This window comes from Bidens hawaiensis, unplaced genomic scaffold, assembly GCF_021521415.1.
Source record: "Bidens hawaiensis isolate Kalapana, Puna unplaced genomic scaffold, B.hawaiensis_p1.1 tig00005028_1, whole genome shotgun sequence".
In the NCBI taxonomy this organism is placed as follows: Eukaryota; Viridiplantae; Streptophyta; class Magnoliopsida; order Asterales; family Asteraceae; genus Bidens; species Bidens hawaiensis.
This window is the reverse complement of record NW_027491319.1, coordinates 780,875-801,619: the sequence shown is the minus strand read 5'-3', so window position 1 is coordinate 801,619 and position 20,745 is coordinate 780,875. Positions and strand designations below refer to the sequence as shown.

Genomic DNA, 20,745 nt, shown 5'->3' with positions numbered 1-20,745 from the left:
AAAGAAAATGACAAGCAAAAATACACGATGATGACAAAAGCACAATGACGTACTTTTTGGTTTTAATTTTATCTTTAGCATGAAACCCAATCGCAAAACACAATGACCACACCTTATAACACAATATATAGAAAATCCAATTGAAAAACATAATCACCAACCAATAACATAATGTATAAAAACTCATTATATATATATGGTTAGTATCCTAAGAGAACCTTTTAAAATTGAGTACTTTGAGAACCAATTTAAGTCACAAAAAACCCCTTAAAAATTATAAAACAAAAAAAAAACGCAAATTTTAAAATAGTAAAAAAAAAACAAAATTTTTTATTTTTTATCCCGGTTTCATAAAAAAAACCCTAATTATACACATATATATATATTTTTATTTAATCTCGATTTACATAATGTACACATATGTACATTATCGTTTATCTTAATTGTACATATGTCTATAAATAATAACTTATATAAAATTAAAAAATACGTATTATACATATATGTATATAAGTTTGCTAAACCGATATTTTTTTTTAATTTTTTATATAAAACCGGGATGAGTAATAAAAATTTTTGGTTTTTTTTACTTTTGTTATTTTCATGTTTTTTTTTTGTTTTATAATTTTTTTAATTTTTCTTAAAAAGAATTTTTTTGTGGTCCAAAATGATTCTTAAAGTTCTTAATTTAAAAAATGTTCTCACGTGATCTTAATCCTATGTATATATATAGGGGAAGGTTAACGTACAAATGGAATTAACAAGATTCAAGTAATCAAAGACAAAGTGCTCGAGACGAGGGGGATTTGTTAGTACATATTTTGTCGTCTCGATCTTTGTTTATTTTACAGTAAATCTTTATTATTAATGCATGGGCATTTTGGTAATTGTTTATGCCATACGTTAATGTATCATGACCATTCATTATGATATGTATAATGAATATGTACATCCGTTAATGTAAGGGCCATTCGTTATGGTATGTATAACGAACGAGCCCATTCGCCATGTTATTAGGCCGTTCGTTAAGTATGTTTAACGAATGAGTCATTCGTTGTACCTTAAGTTATAGATAAGGAATGAAGAAGAATGGTCCCCAATCGTTATGTGATGTATAACGAATGAGGTCGTCTTCTATAAATACTTGTACCCTATTAACTTGTTAATTATGTGTGTTATTATTATTTGAGAGATATCGTTACTCTGCGCAGTTCTCTACTCACACATATTCCTTAAAGTAATTCAATAATAGTATAATCACCCGAGCATATCAAGAACTAGATCGTTAATGTATAAATATGACTGATTATCTGTAATCAATCTACGCAATGGTTTCTTAGCTTGTGAATTAGGACTGGTATTCATTTGGGGAGAGAAGAGACAAAACTGTCCCTCATGTAAGGAGCACAATAATGGGTTTAACAACTAAAATTAACGGGGTTAGTGAATTCTGGTTTAATTGCAAGTGAAATGAAACCACAGGGACGAAATCATAAATTTGAAACTATTAGACTAAAACCAGAGATCTGAACAAATCACAGGGACAAAAACCACAGTTCACTCTTTATTTTATTTTACTTAAAAGTATATGATATAATAGCTTTCACACTTTTTAGTATTGGTGAGTAATAATAGAATTGTTCATTGAAACTAAATCATAAATTGATGAAACGGACTAAAATTAGCCGAAAACGATTATCAAAAACCGAATTAACCAAAAATCGGTTATCAGTTTATTTGTACCCTCGATTAAACGAACCATATATATTTTCATATATATCTAGTTTTTATACCTCCATTTCATATGTTTTATGTTTTATAGCTACATTTCATATATTTATAGCCGCATCTCATGCATTCACGTGTGCACTTCATGTATTTGTAACTTTATTACATGTATTTAACTAAAATAACTGTACAAAACTAACAAACTAACCAAATAAACCGAAAACAATTTGGTTAATAGGATAGATATTTACCGATGACTTCCATTTCAGTTTTGATATGCTAATAACTGAACCAAACCGAACAAATCTGTGCATACCCCAGATCCCTAGGATTTATTGTTTTTGTTTTAAAATTTTCTAACTAAACTGTATTGTATTGCATACTTATAATTATTTGGTAAGATTTGAAATGGAGGAAATGATTTGTGTAAACTTAAGCATTCTCACCGTATAATTGCTAGATAAGTGATAAAAGGCAGTCTGTTATGGAGTGTGAGCTAAGACTAAGGGGTATAGTTAGGGTTGTCTAAACTGCTCGTCGCTCGTTTATCGCTCATTCGAAAAATGCTCGTACGATTTTGGCTCGGTTTGGAAGTGAGCCGCTCATTTCGGTTCGGTTTAAAAACAAGTCAAGCATGAGCAATGCCTTGCTCGGTTTGGTTCGGTTCATTTTGCTTGAATTACTTTTTATTTATTAGTTTTATATGTAAATTTTATGTGTATATATATATATAAGTAAACTATTTTTTTAGGTTTTTAAAATTTCCTTCTTTTGTGTTGACTTCAAAGTTAAAATTTAAATCATAGCCGCTCGTTTTATATATGTTTTTTGTAAACTTTGAGTTTTAGACATTTTAAAGTTGAAAATTTGACATTTAAAGAGTTGAAAGTTTTGAATTAATGATATTTTGGCGTTTTAGAAAATTTAAAATTGAAAACTTTGTACGAAATCAAGCAAAACCAAACAAAACCAAACCAAGTTCAAGCATAAAAATATCGCTTATTTCTTTAAATTTAATTCGCTCGGTTCGGGTCGCTTTTAAACGAAACCAAATATGAGCAAGTCCGTGTTCGGTACGGTCGTGAACAACCCTAGTTATATTTCATTTAAACTCATTGAAGTGTAACATCCTACTTTCGAGGATAATAATAAAAGAAACTTCGTTTATTTAATAATGCGTTATTATCTAGTTTAGATAAGTGAAATATTAGAGTGTGGGCTTGGACATTAAAAGATGGAATAATGGATGGCGATGGGCCTTAGGTCCATGGGCTTAAGGGTATATAAACCCCTTAAACCACCCTAAAACTCTCATTCTTATCTCTTAGCCTCCATACACTATCAAAAACACACACAAATACCTTCCCTTTATCTCGGACCAAGATCCGAAGGAAAAGACCCGAGCTTGTTGGTGTTAGAGCATCGCGACGAGCAAGACATACATCAAGACTAGGTCATGTTCGTGAAACCGATTCGTTTGAGGTACGTTTTATAACGAAAACTTATACACATATCGTTTAGTATTCGTAGATGTATACAAATGGTAAACACAAATTAAACGTGACATTTCTCGTTGAAATTCGTTGACGTTTGATAGGTTAATTGTTAGCTTAAAGAACCGGTTATATATATCGAACAAACGCACCATTAAAATGCGATTTTTAAGTGTTTGGTTGATTGAGGTTTGTAGGCGATGGGTATACGAGTCAAATGATACCAAATTTGTGTTGTTTCATCGCGATTTGAAGGTTAATTGCGAATTTGGTTCCTGTTGACTACTTTTGTTCAAATCGATTTTGACCTTGACAACTGGGGTCAAAGATTGGATCATTCCATATATCCATTCGTTATGATAAACGAATGGCTGATCATTCGTTAAGAAGTCATAGCGAATAAGATACATTCATATGTTTTGGTAACGAATGAGCTTTCCATTCGCCCTATAGGAGTCACAAATGATCTTACACATTCGTTAGCCATTCATTCGCCATAATGAGAAAACGAATCAAACCATTCGTTATAGATACACTCGTGTGTTCTTGTAATGAATGAACCCCCCATTCGTTCATAGAAGCCATGAATAGTCTACTCATTCGTTATTCATTCATTCATCCTGATGAGATAACGAATGGAACCATTCGTCTAAACGAATCGGATAGCGAATAAAATAATCATTTAAGAATTCTAAGGAAATTTGTGTTAAGGACTGTTAATGAAAATAAAATTTTTCCAAGCTGATCTGGCAGCTCAACCCCAGCCAAGGGCTTTGCCCCTTGGACCCTGCTAGGGGCTTCCGCCCCTAGACCCCGTTTCCAGGGGCGTTACCCCTACTCCTGTTCGTTGAGGGTTATATTAAACTAGAAATACGATATGGGTAGTAATAGTTAATTGATACGTGTAATTGTTATACAATTAGCCTGCCCAGTTAAATAGAGGAGTTACCATTAACTCGGAAAGGAACCGAGCTTAGGTGAGTTTTCAGCCCCACTTCCTTGTTATATTTTCGGGGCTGTGTGCATACTCGATGTGATTAGTTTAATACACTTACCTTAAGTGATAGTTGTATGATATGTGATTGTTTTATAATTGATGTATATTTGAATGCTATAGAAAAGATTAAGAGTAAGTATATATATATATATATATATATATATATATATATATATATATATAAAGTAGGGATGAGCGAAATCGGTACCGGTACCGGTACCGATTTGGTACCGTCGGTACCGAATCGGTACCAAAGTTTTAATTTTCGGTACCGGTACTGGACCGGGACCAGTACGGTACGGGACGGGACCGGTATTTCCCGAATTTTTACCTTCAATCCCGGTACCGGTACCGAACCGAATATTTCGGTACCGGTACCAAGAATTCACGAATTTCGGGACCGGGATTTTCAGGACCGGGACCGGTCGGTACCGGTACGGTCCCGATCTCATCCCTAATATAAAGAAATGTATGTATGGTTGTATGGTACGAGGGTGGCAGACCCTAATAATATCTGTGAAGGAGGGTGGCAGACCATAATAATATCTGTGAAGGAGGGTGGCAGACCCTAATAATATCTGTGAGGTTATAGGGCGAAAGACTCTTTAAAACATATAAGTGTGTATGTAAAGCAAGATAAAATATGAAGTATGAAAGAAAAAAAAATAAAAGAAAGAAAGAAAGTATATACTTATGTATGTACGAAAGAAAGATAAGTAGGTTAAGTAAGTAATATGTATCTACGGATACATATGAGTAAGTATGTGAATGTATTGTATGTTACCAGCTTTAACTAGAACTCACTTAACGTAGCTGACTTTTAGTATACACACAGGTTAATAGACTGAATCACTTAGATTGAGGGGGACACATGACAGGATCTGAAGAAATTGGCATCTGCAGAAAGATTTGTCATGATGTTTTATGTTATATTTTTTAAAGATAAGTTTGATTGTTTGTAACAAATGATTGAAGTTTTATTTATTCCAACGAAAGTTTTAATTAACTCTGTATGTAGACCTGTGTTTATGAGTAAATCCAACACCAAAGTAGGGCACCGGGATCGGGGCCCTACATGAAGAGTCCTACGTAGCATAAAATGAGAAGAATAATGGAAAGAGAACATCGTGCCGCCCCCAAAAGGTCACGCTTGAAATGAGGAAAATGAAGGAGGTCATGCAAGTCATTCCCAAGTCCCAACTCTTTCTAATCATATTTTTTCCCCTTTTCATTTCTTTATATCATTAAATAACATACTGATGAAAGAATGATTAAGAATAGGGTATAACATGAGTTGAATGGTGAAGTTAAATGATTAAAGAAAAGACGAGTTAACACTTAAGTGACACACATGTAATGAATGATAGGCTTGAGAATAATAGCTGACGGAAGGACAAACTTGGACTGTTAAGTCTTGTCTTGCGAGGTGAGCCAAAGACTCTTCTAACTGATATAAAAAATAATAAATATTAGTTAATTTAATTGTAAACCTAGAAATATCAAACTAGTTTTACACATGCAAAATTTCAACATACATTCTTTCAATCGTTATGAAAATTCCGTACTTTTGTTCATTCTCTTGATGCAAATCCACCCGACTTCATTTGTTATCCATTTGTTATCGACCCCGAATTCAGCCACGACCAAAACGAAGTATATACCTTAGGTGATTGGTACATACCGACTCAAACACCATAATGAGTTCCACCAACATTTTACCCGCATCCGTAAAATGAACATTACCAAAACAAGCCACAACATCTATTTGTGTGGTGCGAAAAAAAGGGTCGTATATAACATATAAGTTTTCTATGCATTTGATCTAAAGACAAACTAATATTATTTGCTAGCGAAATTACCAAAAGGTTTAGTTTGTTGAAAACTTTCTGTTTATTGACTACGTATTAAGGAAAGACATATTAAGGATAAAAATAAAGCCGGAGGATAAACCAAAATCATAATTCAAACTCAATTACTACGTATAGATAATTATTGTTGTTAAGCATATCTATTTATCTCTATTCTCTTGTAATTTTTACCTATATATACAACCATATTATTCAATACAAATAAGTTCAATCATTATAACTCCATAACCTTATCTGGTATTAGAGCCTCACGCTCAAACGAGATATAAAGCAATTGTATACCTATTTTCAGTTGTTTTTTCTATCATCATCATGACCAACATAGTAACGTTTAATTTTTTGTATGATTTATCTATTTTTATACATGATATCATAACACTGTGACATATTCTGATAGTTTACTTATACAAGTAGTAACTAGGTTTAAGAACTCCAATTTAAAAACAAAAAAAAAAGGTTTCTTGCTTATAAAAAGGAGAAGTCAAAAGAAAAGACAAAAGTTATATAGTTGTAAATAAAAGATATTAAACAACTACTGATGTTTACTTGATGTGAAACATCAAAAGACATTGTTTAGTATATAATGTGAGTAGTTTCTAGTCACATGGACAAAGCATTGTACAGCATTTGATATTACATGTCTTAGAGTATTCATATAGGTTTTTTAATTACTTTCTAGTCAAATGGAAAAACATTTTTTAATACCGTTTGATATTACATGTCTTAAGAGAGTATTAAAGTTAAGGATTTTTAGAGAGAATTCAATACCTTATGACTTAGACTTAACTTATTTAGGTCACATACCATAATGGTATTTCCCTTACATATATTATTATTATTATTATTATAATTATTATTAGCTTTTATATAGCTGTTAAACTGTGATCTTATTATTATTATTATTATTATTATAATTAGTAGTAGTTTTTATATAACTGTTAAACTTTGTTTTCCTTTATTTTGCTTCATACACATGTACTTAGAGCCGAGGGTCTCTCTGGAAGCCACCTCTTTATTCCTTTGGATAGAGGTACGGTGTGCCTACATCCCACCCTCCCCAGACCCTACTTATAGCTTTGCTGTCGGTGGGATTTTACTGGGCATGATTGATTGATTGATTAAGAGAGTATTCATATAGTGTTTTCAATTCATTCTATTCCTTACAATTCAGCTTAAAATTATATTTAGAGAAAATTATTATTTGCGGCTATGTACTATATTGGTGGGGACACAATGCATGTCTCATTCTTAAATTGAATTATCTGTGTCCTCGAACTTTTTCGGTGGGCTATTTTATGCCCTTCCATCAATGGACCGTAAGTTGCCTCGTCAACGGCAAGGACAGATTGGTAATTTTGTTAAATAATAACAACAACAACAACAACAACAACAACAACAACAACATCTTCACCATAATAATACCTAACCCGATGTTCTCCCTCACTCTTCTCCTTATCAACTTGCATATTCATGTTCATCGGTGGTCACAGTGGAGGGATGTAACTGTCGGTGGTTAAGGTTGTCTATGTCTATGACTTCGGGTTTGATTGTTGTCCGGTTCCATTTTGAAACCCTGGGTGTCAGACCCCGACTTAGGGCCTATGCGTGTGACCAATAGTTGGTACATGTTTTATAAATAAATCAGAGTTGCAGGTTATTTTGCTGAAGACTTGTTTATAATAAAATATGAATTTATTTGGAAAGCTTCTCGGATAATAATTACCCGAGTGTCTGATTTATAACACTCGTTTAATCTTGTTTGCAATATTTTAATAACTAAAAACTGAGTCATATCTACTTTGCGAGCATCTAACTCCATGTGTGACTCTAATTCCTTGTTACCTATGCTAAATATGTTTCCTTGAAATGTGGAGAAAAATACGTCAGCGATATGCTGGTGAATCCTTGACTCTGAAAACATTTATAAATCTTTGACCGACAAGATAATTTTCTTGAAGAATCTCAGCAGAAACGTCTCTTATTTCTGGGATTTGTACCTCTTGCCATACACACACAATTTTAGTTCTCCTGGAACTGATGCCCATTTGAGAAATTTTATTATGATTTCTAGTCTGCGGCCACGTAGCCTTGATTGATAGACTATACAAATTATGTTTGGATCCAGACACATGTGTACTCGGTCTGAGTTGCATTTATTTTCTATCTTGTATATATAATTGGGATCACGTAATCCCTTAAATCTTTGTAGGTTAGAGATCACATTTCTTAATTGTGAAGATACATTTTAATTATAACATTTGAATGTAAAAACTTATGTTTCTTAATCTTGAAGAAACAATAATTTAACTATATCCTCCAGTATATATAAAATTCATGTTTCTTAATTATAAATAAACATTATTTTATCTATAACCATATTTTTTAAATATGATCAAGGTCTAGGCTATATTCCTGACTAGGGTCTAACCCATGATATAATAATAAAATAATAACTTAGGCGTCGCGCGAAGGAGGCTTGATCAAGCCATTCGCGTCGCGCGAACCGCCTCAACATCGATGATCCATCACAGGGTTGCCACGTGTCAACATGTGTCACACATGCATGATGTGTGCAAAATTATACACATTATTTATATCATTTATCCCCGATTTTATACACTTTTCATTACAAATCCATTGAGTTTGATACTAAATTATTTGTAACATGGATTTGTAGGTTCGAATGACGAATTGGTCCAAATAAACAAGAAATAACAACCAAAAGGACACAATTCAGAAACCGAACAAAACCAGGGAATGAAGCAACAAGGATCGAAATGGGAATGAAGCAATTTGGTCCGAAGAACAACCGACAGAAAAGAACGAAGCCGGAAGAAATGAAAATCAAAAGCAAAGACAAGACTTGAAGATAAAAAGAATAACAAGACACTGGTAAAACTTATAGGCTGTAAAGATTTGAAGACTAAAGACCAGCTGAAACTTATGACCCATAAAGATTTCCAGCATTAGTTGACACTTATGGGTTGTAAACACCCTTACGACCCATAAAGAACCGTCGGTCATTATTGTATCACAAAAGTCGTCGTCGGTGCAACCAAGATCCAGAAAATCCGGAATAGATAATATCAAGACATTAAAAAATAAAACTTATGGGTCGTAAAGCAACCTTACGACCCATAAAGACTGTCGGTAGGAAACACAATCCTAAAAATCTGGAGTTGGAGATAAGATAAGATAAAAATTTAAACTTATGGGTCATAAGGATACTATTGAAAACATTATGACCCATAAGTATTCTAGATTTTCAGCTATGAATAGCAGCCCGAGTTTCAGCCAAAATCACACCATTTCTCACATCTCTTCTCTCTAATTAGCTAAATAAACTCCATAGGAGTGCCAAGGAGGTTCCAAGAGTCTCGAGGAGGTCCAAACCACTTCCCGGGAGTTCCGAAGTTCTTCCCGAACACCCCACGAGTAGTATGTCTTTACTTTGTAAGTTTACTTTGGTTATATTAATTACTATGTTAGGCTAATAATCTATTAGTTTCGACATTAAGGGCTCTATTTTGTATTATGATTCGAATGTGAAATAGTTATGTGATTTTATTGTTGAAAGGTTTCGTTTGTGTAATTTCTTGAACTTTAAATCCGATACTCTGTTAGGATTCAAATTAGTTTGTTAATGAACCTGATCAATTTATTAATATGCTAATGACGTTCTTCAAAGTTAAAATATGAAATATGATTTTAATCTTGATAATTAAGGAACAAATGACGGTTTTGTGTTTGTCTATGAATTCAATCTCGTTATAGAAATTATACAATGTGATTTAGTATTCCGAACGGCGTGAACACTAAATGATAATTAATACTTTCATCACATGCAACTCGCACGTTAAGATCCGAACGACGTGAGCTTAGGGTAGCGAGTTGGCTTAGTTAGACACAGATGGAGGGAACTTCCGAACGACGTGACGTTTAGTATTGATACAAATCTTTTAATAATAAAAATCATTGCACCATAATTATTGATGATCGTAGTTCGAATCAGAAGTATGAAATACCCCTTGTGTAACAACGTGAAAATTTCGAGTTCATACTTTCCAAAGTTTATGGACTAAAATTGCCAAAATTCAAACTTGAGGATTAAAAATGAAAAATCTTATTTCTTGTCCTATCGCGCTACGCGATGGACAAAAGGAGAAGCCCATCGCGTACCGTGATGGAGCTTCTGACACGTGTGCCACGTGGCACACGGTGGCACTATGTGCTGCCACATGTCACCACGTGGCAACACTGCCGCCACGTGTCGCCACGTGGAGCGGCGTCTGCCACGTGTCGACACGTGGCATACATATGCTCTGACTCAGCTGACCTATATCGCGGTACGCGATAGGTCAGCCCAGGAATCCATCGCGTACCGCGATGGGAACCAATTTGAGCTCTATAAATAGCGGCCAAGGGCAGATCATTTCCACATCCCAACTCAGCTCTCACTTCTCTCTAACATCTCTCTAGCCATACCTCTATAAACGTGCCATAATATCTCGATAAGCGTACCTCGAATCTCTCATTTGTGTACCAACATTTCCTTAAGAAATTGTGCCACCCTCCACCCACATACCAAGAAGGTGTCGTTGAAATGACAATGAATCTCGATAAACGTGTCAACGAGTATTGAAGTTTGGTGTAATCGTTTGACGATCGAAAAGTAAAGCGGCGTCGGAGTGTTGCTCAAGTCCCTAGGATTTCGGTACGCCACTAAGGTTAGGCGTAATATCGAATTCAATATAATTTAATATTATATTCAAGGCTTAAGCCTTAAGTCGAGGATATACTCGATACCTCGATAAAAGAAAAGAAAAGAAAACATAACAAAGAAACAAATGAAAGTTTGATTGTTGAATATTGTGATACATATATATGTGTGTAAGTATATATGATTATATTCTTTGTTATGAAAATATTATTTAACGAATAAAGATTATTCTTAAATAATAAAAGAAAAGATTACGTTTCTTAGAGAAGAAGAAACGTCGGGTTTTTATATAAACTAAAGGTTTATAATTTACTTTTAAACAAGAAGTTTTCAAGTAAATAAGAATTGAACTAAAGGTTCAATCGAGGATTGAGATATAAGACTAAAGGTCTTAAGCCGGATCGTGTATCCGACTAACAAATATTTATACTCGTAACTATAGGTTCGAGATAAAGAAAGGGAAAGACCCTTGGACGGTGAGTGAAGCCGATCCTAAAGAGATAAGGTGAATACGCCCCCAAACTTTTAAACTTGTTTTTAAATGAGTCAAACTTGTTATATGAAATTGTTTACAAGGAACTATGTGTTCCTAAAACCGTTATAACTATGGGTATAAACCTAGCCCTCAGGCTGTGGTATACGTATGTCTGGATCCTTACATCGGTGGTACTATGCGATGTATGGGAATGATCGCACCACCCTTGGTCGTAGGACGCTCTCCTGCAGAGAGTACGACCGTATGTGTATATTTACGGGTACTTAACTAAGTCGAACGTTGCGGTGTTTGCTGAGGTTACCTAGCGTAGAGGCTCTAGTTTATAATGTGTTATTTGACTTTGTTATTCCTAAGCCACGTTGGGCCGAGACAGGCGTAGTCTCGAGGGGTAATAAAGTAAATGAAGTTATTTTGCGTCAGCGTGTTCGCCAACATTCGTTGCTGACGTATTTTATTACATTTTGCAGGTGAACAAAGTTAGAGCTTGGAATGATGAAGTACTATGATATCCGATGGCTCGGATATATTTTGTATAAACTTAATATGATGGTTTTGTAATTATAAACACATAAATGTTTTGTTAACTTAACGGGTATTTTATAATCCCGTCTTTTATATATATAAATTACCTTTTTGATTCTTAAAGTTTATAAGTCTTCCGCAAATAAACGTAACTCTGATTTATTTACAATTACGATACCAACTGTTGGGTCACGCTCCTAGGCCCTAGACGGGAGTGTGACACCTTGTGTCGGAACTACCTTTAATAATTGTTCTTTCTAAGTTAGTTATTTTATCTTTTAGTTATATGTTAATCATTTGTACTACCACTAGTTAGCTTTATTATTATATAATTTATTTGCTCAAATCCCCCCTATTACGAATACTAGTTCTAAATCGTTCCTGGTTATAAAATTGTTAAAACGCATTCCCTGTGGACACGAACCTTACTTCCACTCATACTATCCCTAATAGTGTGTAAAAAGTAAGTTCACAATTATAAATTTATTTGCTGGATCTGACGACACTCAACAAATTGGCGCCGTTGCCGGGGACTGCGTCCAAAATTTCACTTTTATGCCAAGATCTTTAAGAACCGGTAACCCACTCGATATCGATCTAGAGATAAAAAAACCGCGAAGAGATTAAGGAAACAAGCGAAACTTCGAAAGAAGTTAGCAAATCCTTCAACCTCTACTCAATCACCATCGGTCGATGACATTTGGGAAAACATTTCCTTGTCAAGTGACTCTGAACCATCTTCCACTCCCACGTCACAAAACTTGACTTAGACCCAAGATTCGAACCCAATGGATTTAGCGAACCGAGATGTTCCCCAATAACCTCTTTGTATCAATTATCCCGCTATGCCAAATTTTGAGCTAAAATCAGGCCTTATCCATTTATTGCCAACCTTCCGAGGCCTGGAGAATGAAGATCCTCACAATTTCCTCAAAGAATTCTGATGTGTGTATAATGATGCTCTCACAAATAAGCTTTAAATTTATAAAACAAGACTCCTGAAGAAACCACACAAAACCGGCAAGTATACCGATCACTAATAGTATAGCACTAAGGAAGTCCGAGTATCGAACACAAGGACACTTGAAAACGTTAATGATACTTAACCCTAACCAAGACTCACCTAAGAATATTAATGATTTTTAATAATTAACTACTTAACCTAACTTACTTTAACTAAATTAATTAACTAGACTTAACTTAACTTAACTTAACTAAACACTCGATAAAACTTAGAGACTTAACTACAATCGGAGAAAAACGTCTACCTAGGTAAGAATCATATTGAAGGTATAATAAGCTAATGGATTGAGGATTCTCATGACACCAGTTCCTAAGGATGACACAACTAAGGTTCACTCAAGAAAGCTAGATCACCTCTCAGTCTCACTAACAAACTCTAACTTACGCTTAGTTGATTTTAAGAACAAACTGGGAAACGAATTGTTAAAGTGCTCTAATGTCGACTCTCCTCTCGGTCTCACCGACACACTACCCTAATGGAGACGAATACTACGCAACCAAGGATAGAGGAACAATTTAGTTTAACTTAAATTAGATCAACTATGTCACACCCCAAAAACCTTAACTTGGCAGCGGAAGACTTAATCAACTAATTTGGGCGGTGACAGATGTTGTTCAGCCAATCATATTCAAAATAATGAACCATTAGTTGGACTTTATTAAATATAAGAGTTTTACACGTGTGAAACATGCACGGTTCTATTTTAAATTACAAGTCCAACTATCATTCATTCAAACGCACAACACCATTTTCCCGAATCCTTCACGAAGCATCCATTTTCTTCATTTACCTGAAAAGTATGTTAAAATAATTTTGTCAACACGAATGTTGGCGAGTTTCTCAATTAAAAACCAGGATGTAACAGTTCTCAACTTTACTCCCATTTATTCATCATTCTTTTCAATAATAAATTTCATTATTCACCATTCTTTTCAATGGGAATTTAATTTCCACTTTTCCAAACATAGCTATATATTTCTTAAACAAAACATGTTAGTTGTAAACGAGCAAAGAGTACAACACATGTATGACTATCATTATAATAAACTCGAAACATACCAAAATCAAAATATTCCCACCTTTTCAACCAGAGCGACTGGAAGAGTGGGGGGCGTCGCCCCGATAGATCTACCAATATTTTTAGGCCCTTTCCCTAGGTTAACGGTTTTTCCTTTTATAATGACTCATCCCACTTAACACAATTTGTAAAATATATAGCCCTTTTCTTTACATACTTTCCCCCCAAAAACATTTATAAATCATTAAAACATTTAAAAGTGGGGATTTACGAGAAAACTCACCTTTGCCTCAGCTTAAATAACATTTATGTGTGATAATATGCCAAGATCTTATTAATAGTCATCCAAATGATAACCAGATTCCTATGTTTAATACCAAGTATATTAACACATAAACATAGATACAAATGGAATCCTATCATAACTTAATTTATTTATCCTCACTGTGTCTTATTTATTATAATTTTAATAACTAAATTACAAACTTTTATTGTTTAGGAAAAATCGTAACTGGATCGAATGTTTTAAAATATCTTATAAATATATTGGAACACCAAAGTTTCAAATAATCGTTTTAAAATTAATATATGATTTTGAAATTACACTTGGACGTCGTTTAATAAAAGTATATATAGTTGTTTTAAAATATAATATTCTTTTATTAATAGACGGGTGTTTGAATTCTGACAAATATATTATATACCACTTTCTTAACACAACATAATATAATCGTTATTATTATTTATACCGAAACGTGTTATATTAATATTCTTAATATAAAAACTTTGTTTTCATATTTTATATAAAAATTTACATTTTCTAAAAGTATATATTTATTTTTAATATTAATTGTGGTCACTATCCGGGTAAACTATTTCAGTCCAAATATCTTGTTTATAAATATATACAAACGCACGAAATCGTCCAAGTCTCAATTGTACCATTTTTATCACTTGATAGTATCTAGCGGTTTCCTAAATAATTATTAACAAGATTTTCATTGTCCAAGTTATTTCTGATAACAATATTTATATTAATTTTCTTGTTATCCAATTCTTTCAACACTTAAAGATATAAATGATATACCTCCTCGCGTACGGTTCGAGTCTAGAAATCTGCTCAAAACCCGCATGCAATGCTATCCGGATACATCAACGCATTCGTTTTTGCGTCACGAACGTTTCTTCGGTCACGGATCGTCCGTACGACACCTCAAAACCTACATGCAACTCGTTTTAAGAAACTATTTTCGTTCTATAATCTGACCAGTAACTTACTAATCTTATAACTCACCATCTAAACATCTGATCATATATCCCTTTGGTGGAATCAAATATCTATATGTTAGAAAGGTTCACCGAAAATTTCAGCTCGATCCGATGGCCAGATCTCCGGGAATCTGCATTTCTTTAAAGCTGTGTTTTCAAAATCCGCCCAGCGGGCTGAACAATAAAACGGGTTTAGAAACCAAACTTAAGAAACTCCGATCTTCATCTCCACTGTTCAAAATGATTATTTATGGGTTATGAACCCTCTGTAAAAATATCAAGATGATCGGACCGTTAAATCTTTAGTTATAGACCGATCTCTGCGGACATGCAAAACTATTACAATCTGTCCAGATTTTAAAATGAGTTTTTAACGAACTTAAGCTCAGATTTAGGACAAAATGAGCTTACCATCGCGTTCGGGACATCGAAAAATGGTTCTGGGTAGAAGACGGGCTTCGGCCGCCACCAGACCACCGCGTCGGACCACCACCGGCCACCGTCGGCCGCCGCCGGACCGCCATCGGCCGCCAGCCACCTTGCCGGAAACCTCTAATCTCTCTCTAACTCTCTCTCTCTCTAAAATGCAGAAAATAATATTGAAATGAAGGTAAAGTGGGGGTAGGCCCACTTATCTATTGCGGTTTTAAACGTGTTTTGTGATCGCATTTCGGTATCTCGCTCCAACGAACCCGCTACTTCGAGTGACGTGGTATTTTCCAAATACATTTCGTCAAAATACTTATTATTTTTCCGTTCTCGACTTAAATTTGTCTCGTTAACTTATTATTTCCGTTAATAAGTTATTGACGATTGTCGCCCAATGTCGGTTCTGTGTTATTCCGAACTTAATAAAACTAGTGTTGTTGTTCCCAAAAACAACTCATCCAAACTTATGGTGTCTATTTGATTTATTTTATCTAAATGATAAACCTCAAATACAGAGATAATATCAACTTTTACAAGCTCATCGGTACATGTGCTTTAACGATCGTGTTCGAAAATACTAATTTGCATTTTCTCGCTTCGTTTTAACTCAGAATTGAGCCACGTTTTCGCCTGCGTTCTCGGTTTTCGATCATTTAAAATATTCAAATGGATCACCCCTGGACACTTTATCAAATGTCGGGTTGAATTTTCACACGTTTAACCGAATACGTTTGTTTCTCCGTCATTTATCACTTGAAGTTCTTTATTCCGTCTCACTTCTCACATGTTTTACAATGTATATATATTCCCTTCATTCTTAGCTTAATATACTATATTTAACTTATGGGTCTTAGTCTTCACTTAATCCGGCCTAAACATATCTTAATCTCGTTTATGGAATATAATAATACTTTTATTTTTCCGGGTATCACAAACTAATCACTTAAAAACCCAAACACGACAAGAACCGAACCCGCTCTCGCGTGGTCCTAATCCTAACTAGTAAAAGCTATGAGACGACCTTACTTCCTATCACCTCTCGGTCTCTAAGAAGGTGTTCACCCGCTGATTATATTCAATTAAAACACTCACTTAAACCCTACGGTTGATCACCCCGCAAACAAACCCTAAACACCAAGTAAAGAGTTCTAACAAGCAACAATCAATCAAAACTTATTCAATCAATCAAAGCAAGAGGTATATGAGTATATTTAATAAAAACACAGCCACTAAACACAACCTAATTCAATGTTAAAACAAACTTTTCATTAACAATTCAAGCCATGATAATCAACAATCCATATTACTCATTAAAACCTAACAATAAACATCTAACCTAGGTAGAACTAACACGTTTAGCCAATCATAATCAATAAACAATAGATGAAATAGATATAAATGATAAACATGTTCATATAAATCTGATTACAAAAGGTTTGAATGCTTAAAAACCAAAAACGAACTCACAAACGTTAAAATAGTCAAAACCAACAACCGAAGGATAAAAGATAGAACCGTAAGCTTGTCCTCCTTGGTTTCTCCTCTAGAGCAGGTGTGGTGGCTGATGGAATGGTGATAATCTCGTTCATAGGGTATAAACCCTTTATATATATGTTTAAATGCCTCCTTCCTAATATAAAATAGGTCAAAACAAGCCCACAAGGCCCACTAAAAGACAAAATAGATGGGGTAGCTGATTCCTGAACATTTTTGGCAGCCTTTGGGACATGTGGGACGTCGCATAGCACGGGAATGGATGCCTCACCTGGTCGCGTAGCTCGAACATGACATTTTCTGACGTTTTTTGACTTTCAGCTCGTTTATCTTCGTTTTTGCGTACCGGCTTCATCCGAGCTCCGTTCTAGCTGATTCTTTTTTCATTTGACTCGTTTTCTCTCTCTCTTCAACATGGGACCTATCACATACACAAACATTTAATTTAATGCAAGAATAACAAAATAATCGTTAACGTTTAAGCACAAAATAACATAAAAACTATTAGGAAAACATGTGTGTTTTACACCACATCAAATTCCACGTCGTGTGCACCGGAATGAAGCCAAATGATGTGACATAAGATCAAATCAAACTTAGGGCATTCCCCTTTGCTTTGCAAGATTCAGCGAAACATTGTTTGTATACTCTACCGCCAGGGTCAGTGACAACCTGGAATGGTCTTGCAAGAACTTTTCTTGACACATACTTCCCTGAAGCAAAAGCGTCCACTCTTCGTAGAGAAATCACAGGAATCAAACAAGCAAAAAGAGAGCCTCTACATGCTTACTGGGAAAGGTTCAAGGAGCAATGTAGCAAATGTCCTCAACATGGAGTCTCAAAGCATCAACTACTTCAATACTTCTGTCAAGGAATGGCACCCATGGAGAGACGATTGCTGAGTGCCTCAAGTGGAGGAAACCTACTCGACAAAACCCCAACCCAAATTATAGCCATAATCCAATCGGCTGCGGATGACACAAAACACTCGACACATGAAGAAGAATGGTATCCAGATGTACCACGTGCTGTGAAAGGAGTGAGTACTCCCCACAATGAAACTCAATTGGCTGAGTTAACAAAAGCAGTCATGATGCTTACAAAGGATAAAGCAGCTGAAGCACCACAACGAGCATGTGGAATATGCTTAGAAACAGGACACCCCACTGATATGTGTCCAATGCTGCAAGACAATGTCGAACAAGCGAATGCAGTTGGCGGATATCCTGTACAAAACACAAGGCAATACGATCAATCATGAGTAAATCAGAATTGGGGATAACCCACAAACTTTGGCTACCAACAAAGACTACCTCAATATCAACCACATCAACCCTTTCCAAACCCACAAAATTTTCGACATCGTCAACCACAAACACAACAACCAAGCAGCTCTGGAATGTCTTTAGAAGACATTGTGAAGAATCTGGCTACTAGTACTCAAACGTTCCAACAAGAAACAAAGGCTAGCATCAAGAATCTGGAGCAACAGATGGCTCAGTTAGCTAGCTCATTGAGTAGACTCGAATCTCAAGGAAAACTACCCGCACAAACAGAAGCAAACCCCAAGCATAACGCTTGTGCCATCACATTGAGAAGTGGAAGGAAGTACGACGACCCAGAATCGCAGAAAAAGAACAAGAGGTCGTTTTTGAAAAGAATACCTAAGTTCAAAGTCCCTCCTCCATTTCCCTCAAGATTTTTAAGCACAAAGAAAGAAAGAGAAGAGCATGAGATCATGGAGACGTTTCGAAAGGTGGAAGTAAATATTCCCCTCCTTGATGCCATCAAACAAGTCCCTCGATACGCTAAGTTCTTGAAAGAACTTTGCACTTCAAAGAAAAAGCTTAAAGGGAATGAAACCGTCAAGGTCAACGAGAATGTCTCAACCATCTTACAAAAGAGACTTCCACCAAAGTGCAAGGATCCTTGTTTTCACTATTCCTTGTAAAATGGGAAATCTAAGCATACCAAGAGCTATGCTTGACCTCGGAGCCTCTATCAACGTCTTACCATATTCCATTTTCAAAACTCTCAACGTAGGACCGTTGAAAAGGACAGGGGTAGTCATTCAATTTTGGCTGACAAATCCATGGTCCACCCGAAAGGTGTATTAGAAGACATATTAGTGCAAGTGAATGAGCTGGTACTTCCCGTTGATTTCTATGTGCTAGACATGGAAGATGGTGACACTTCAGACTCAAGTTCCATCCTGTTGGGATGACCGTTTTTGAAAACTGCTAAAACAAAGATTGATGTTTATAGTGGCACCCTATCCATGGAATTTGATGGAGAGATCATAAATTTCAATATTTATGATGCTATGCGGTATCCAAGCGATGTTTCATCCGTGAATTGGTTAGATGTAATCGATCCTTTAACTGATGATTACTTCGAGCTATCTAACCATGACACTCTTGCACTAATCTTGAATAAAAGCCTTGACGAAGCAACAACAAAAGAACTCGCTGAAAAGTTTAAACTTGAAGATGAGCTTATAGAACTGGTATCCCTCATGGATACACAACCTAGGTATGAAACAACCAAGCTATAGTTACAAGTTACCGAACAAAAGCTCCTACCATCCATTGTGCAAGCACCAGATCTAGAGTTAAAGACTCTTCCTAATCATCTTAAGTACTCTTATCTTGGAGATAATGACATATTGCCAGTAATCATATCCAAAAACCTGTCCAAGAACCAAGAGGATGAATTGGTTAACATGCTCAAGCAATACAAGGAAGCAATCGGTTGGACCATAGCTGACATCAAAGGTTTGAGTCCATCCCTCTGTATGCAGAAGATCCTCATGGAAGATGATTACAAGCCCACATGTGAAGCACAAAGAAGATTGAATCCTCCCATGATGGAAGTTGTCAAGAAAGAGATTCTGAAACTACTCAATGCAGATATGATTTACCCAATCTCTGATAGAAAATGGGTAAGTACAGTTCAAGTAGTACCCAAAAAGACCGGTATCACTGTTACAAAGAATGAACAAGGCGAATTGGTTCCCACTCGTGTTCATAATGGGTGGAGAGTGTGTATTGATTACAGAAGGTTGAATTCCTCTACTCGAAAAGATCACTTCCCTTTACCTTTCATCGTTCAAATGTTGGAGAGGTTAGCAGGTAAAACTCATTATTGTTGCTTAGATGGATACTCTGGTTTCCACCAGATACCTGTTGCACCCGAAGACCAAGAAAAGACAACGTTTACGTGTCCTTTTGGTACGTTTGCATACCGGCGAATGCCATTCGGTCTTTGTAATGCCCAACTACCTTTCAAAGATGCATGGTTAGTATTTCTCAGATTATGTTGAAGAAATAATTGAAGTTTTTATGGACGACTTTACTGTTTATGGAAACTCTTTTAGTGAATGTTTAGATAATCTGAAAAAGATTTTGGAAAGATGCATTGAGACCAATCTTGGGTTAAATTATGAAAAATTCCATTTTATGGTAGATCAAGGTCTCATTCTTGGACATATTGTATCAGCAAAAGGGTTAGAGGTAGATAAAGCGAAAATTGATGCTATCAAAACTTTACCTTACCCTAAAAGTGTACGAGAAGTACGCTCTTTTCTTGGACACGTAGGTTTTTACAGGAGATTCATCAAAGACTTTTCGAAGATCAGCAAACCTTTGTGCGAACTCTTACAAAAAGATGTAGAGTTCGTCTTCTAAG

At 35.3% G+C, this 20,745-nt stretch overlaps 1 protein-coding gene across 1 annotated transcript; it reads left to right on the top strand.

The window, feature by feature from the left end:
• The first annotated feature begins 18,796 nt into the window (after positions 1-18,796).
• LOC143628580 (uncharacterized) lies at positions 18,797-19,612 on the top strand. Its single transcript, XM_077098134.1, has 3 exons — positions 18,797-19,005; positions 19,102-19,272; positions 19,324-19,612. Exons 1-3 carry the CDS (start codon positions 18,797-18,799, stop codon positions 19,610-19,612), a joined length of 669 nt encoding a protein of 222 aa, XP_076954249.1.
• Positions 19,613-20,745: the final 1,133 nt, after the last annotated feature.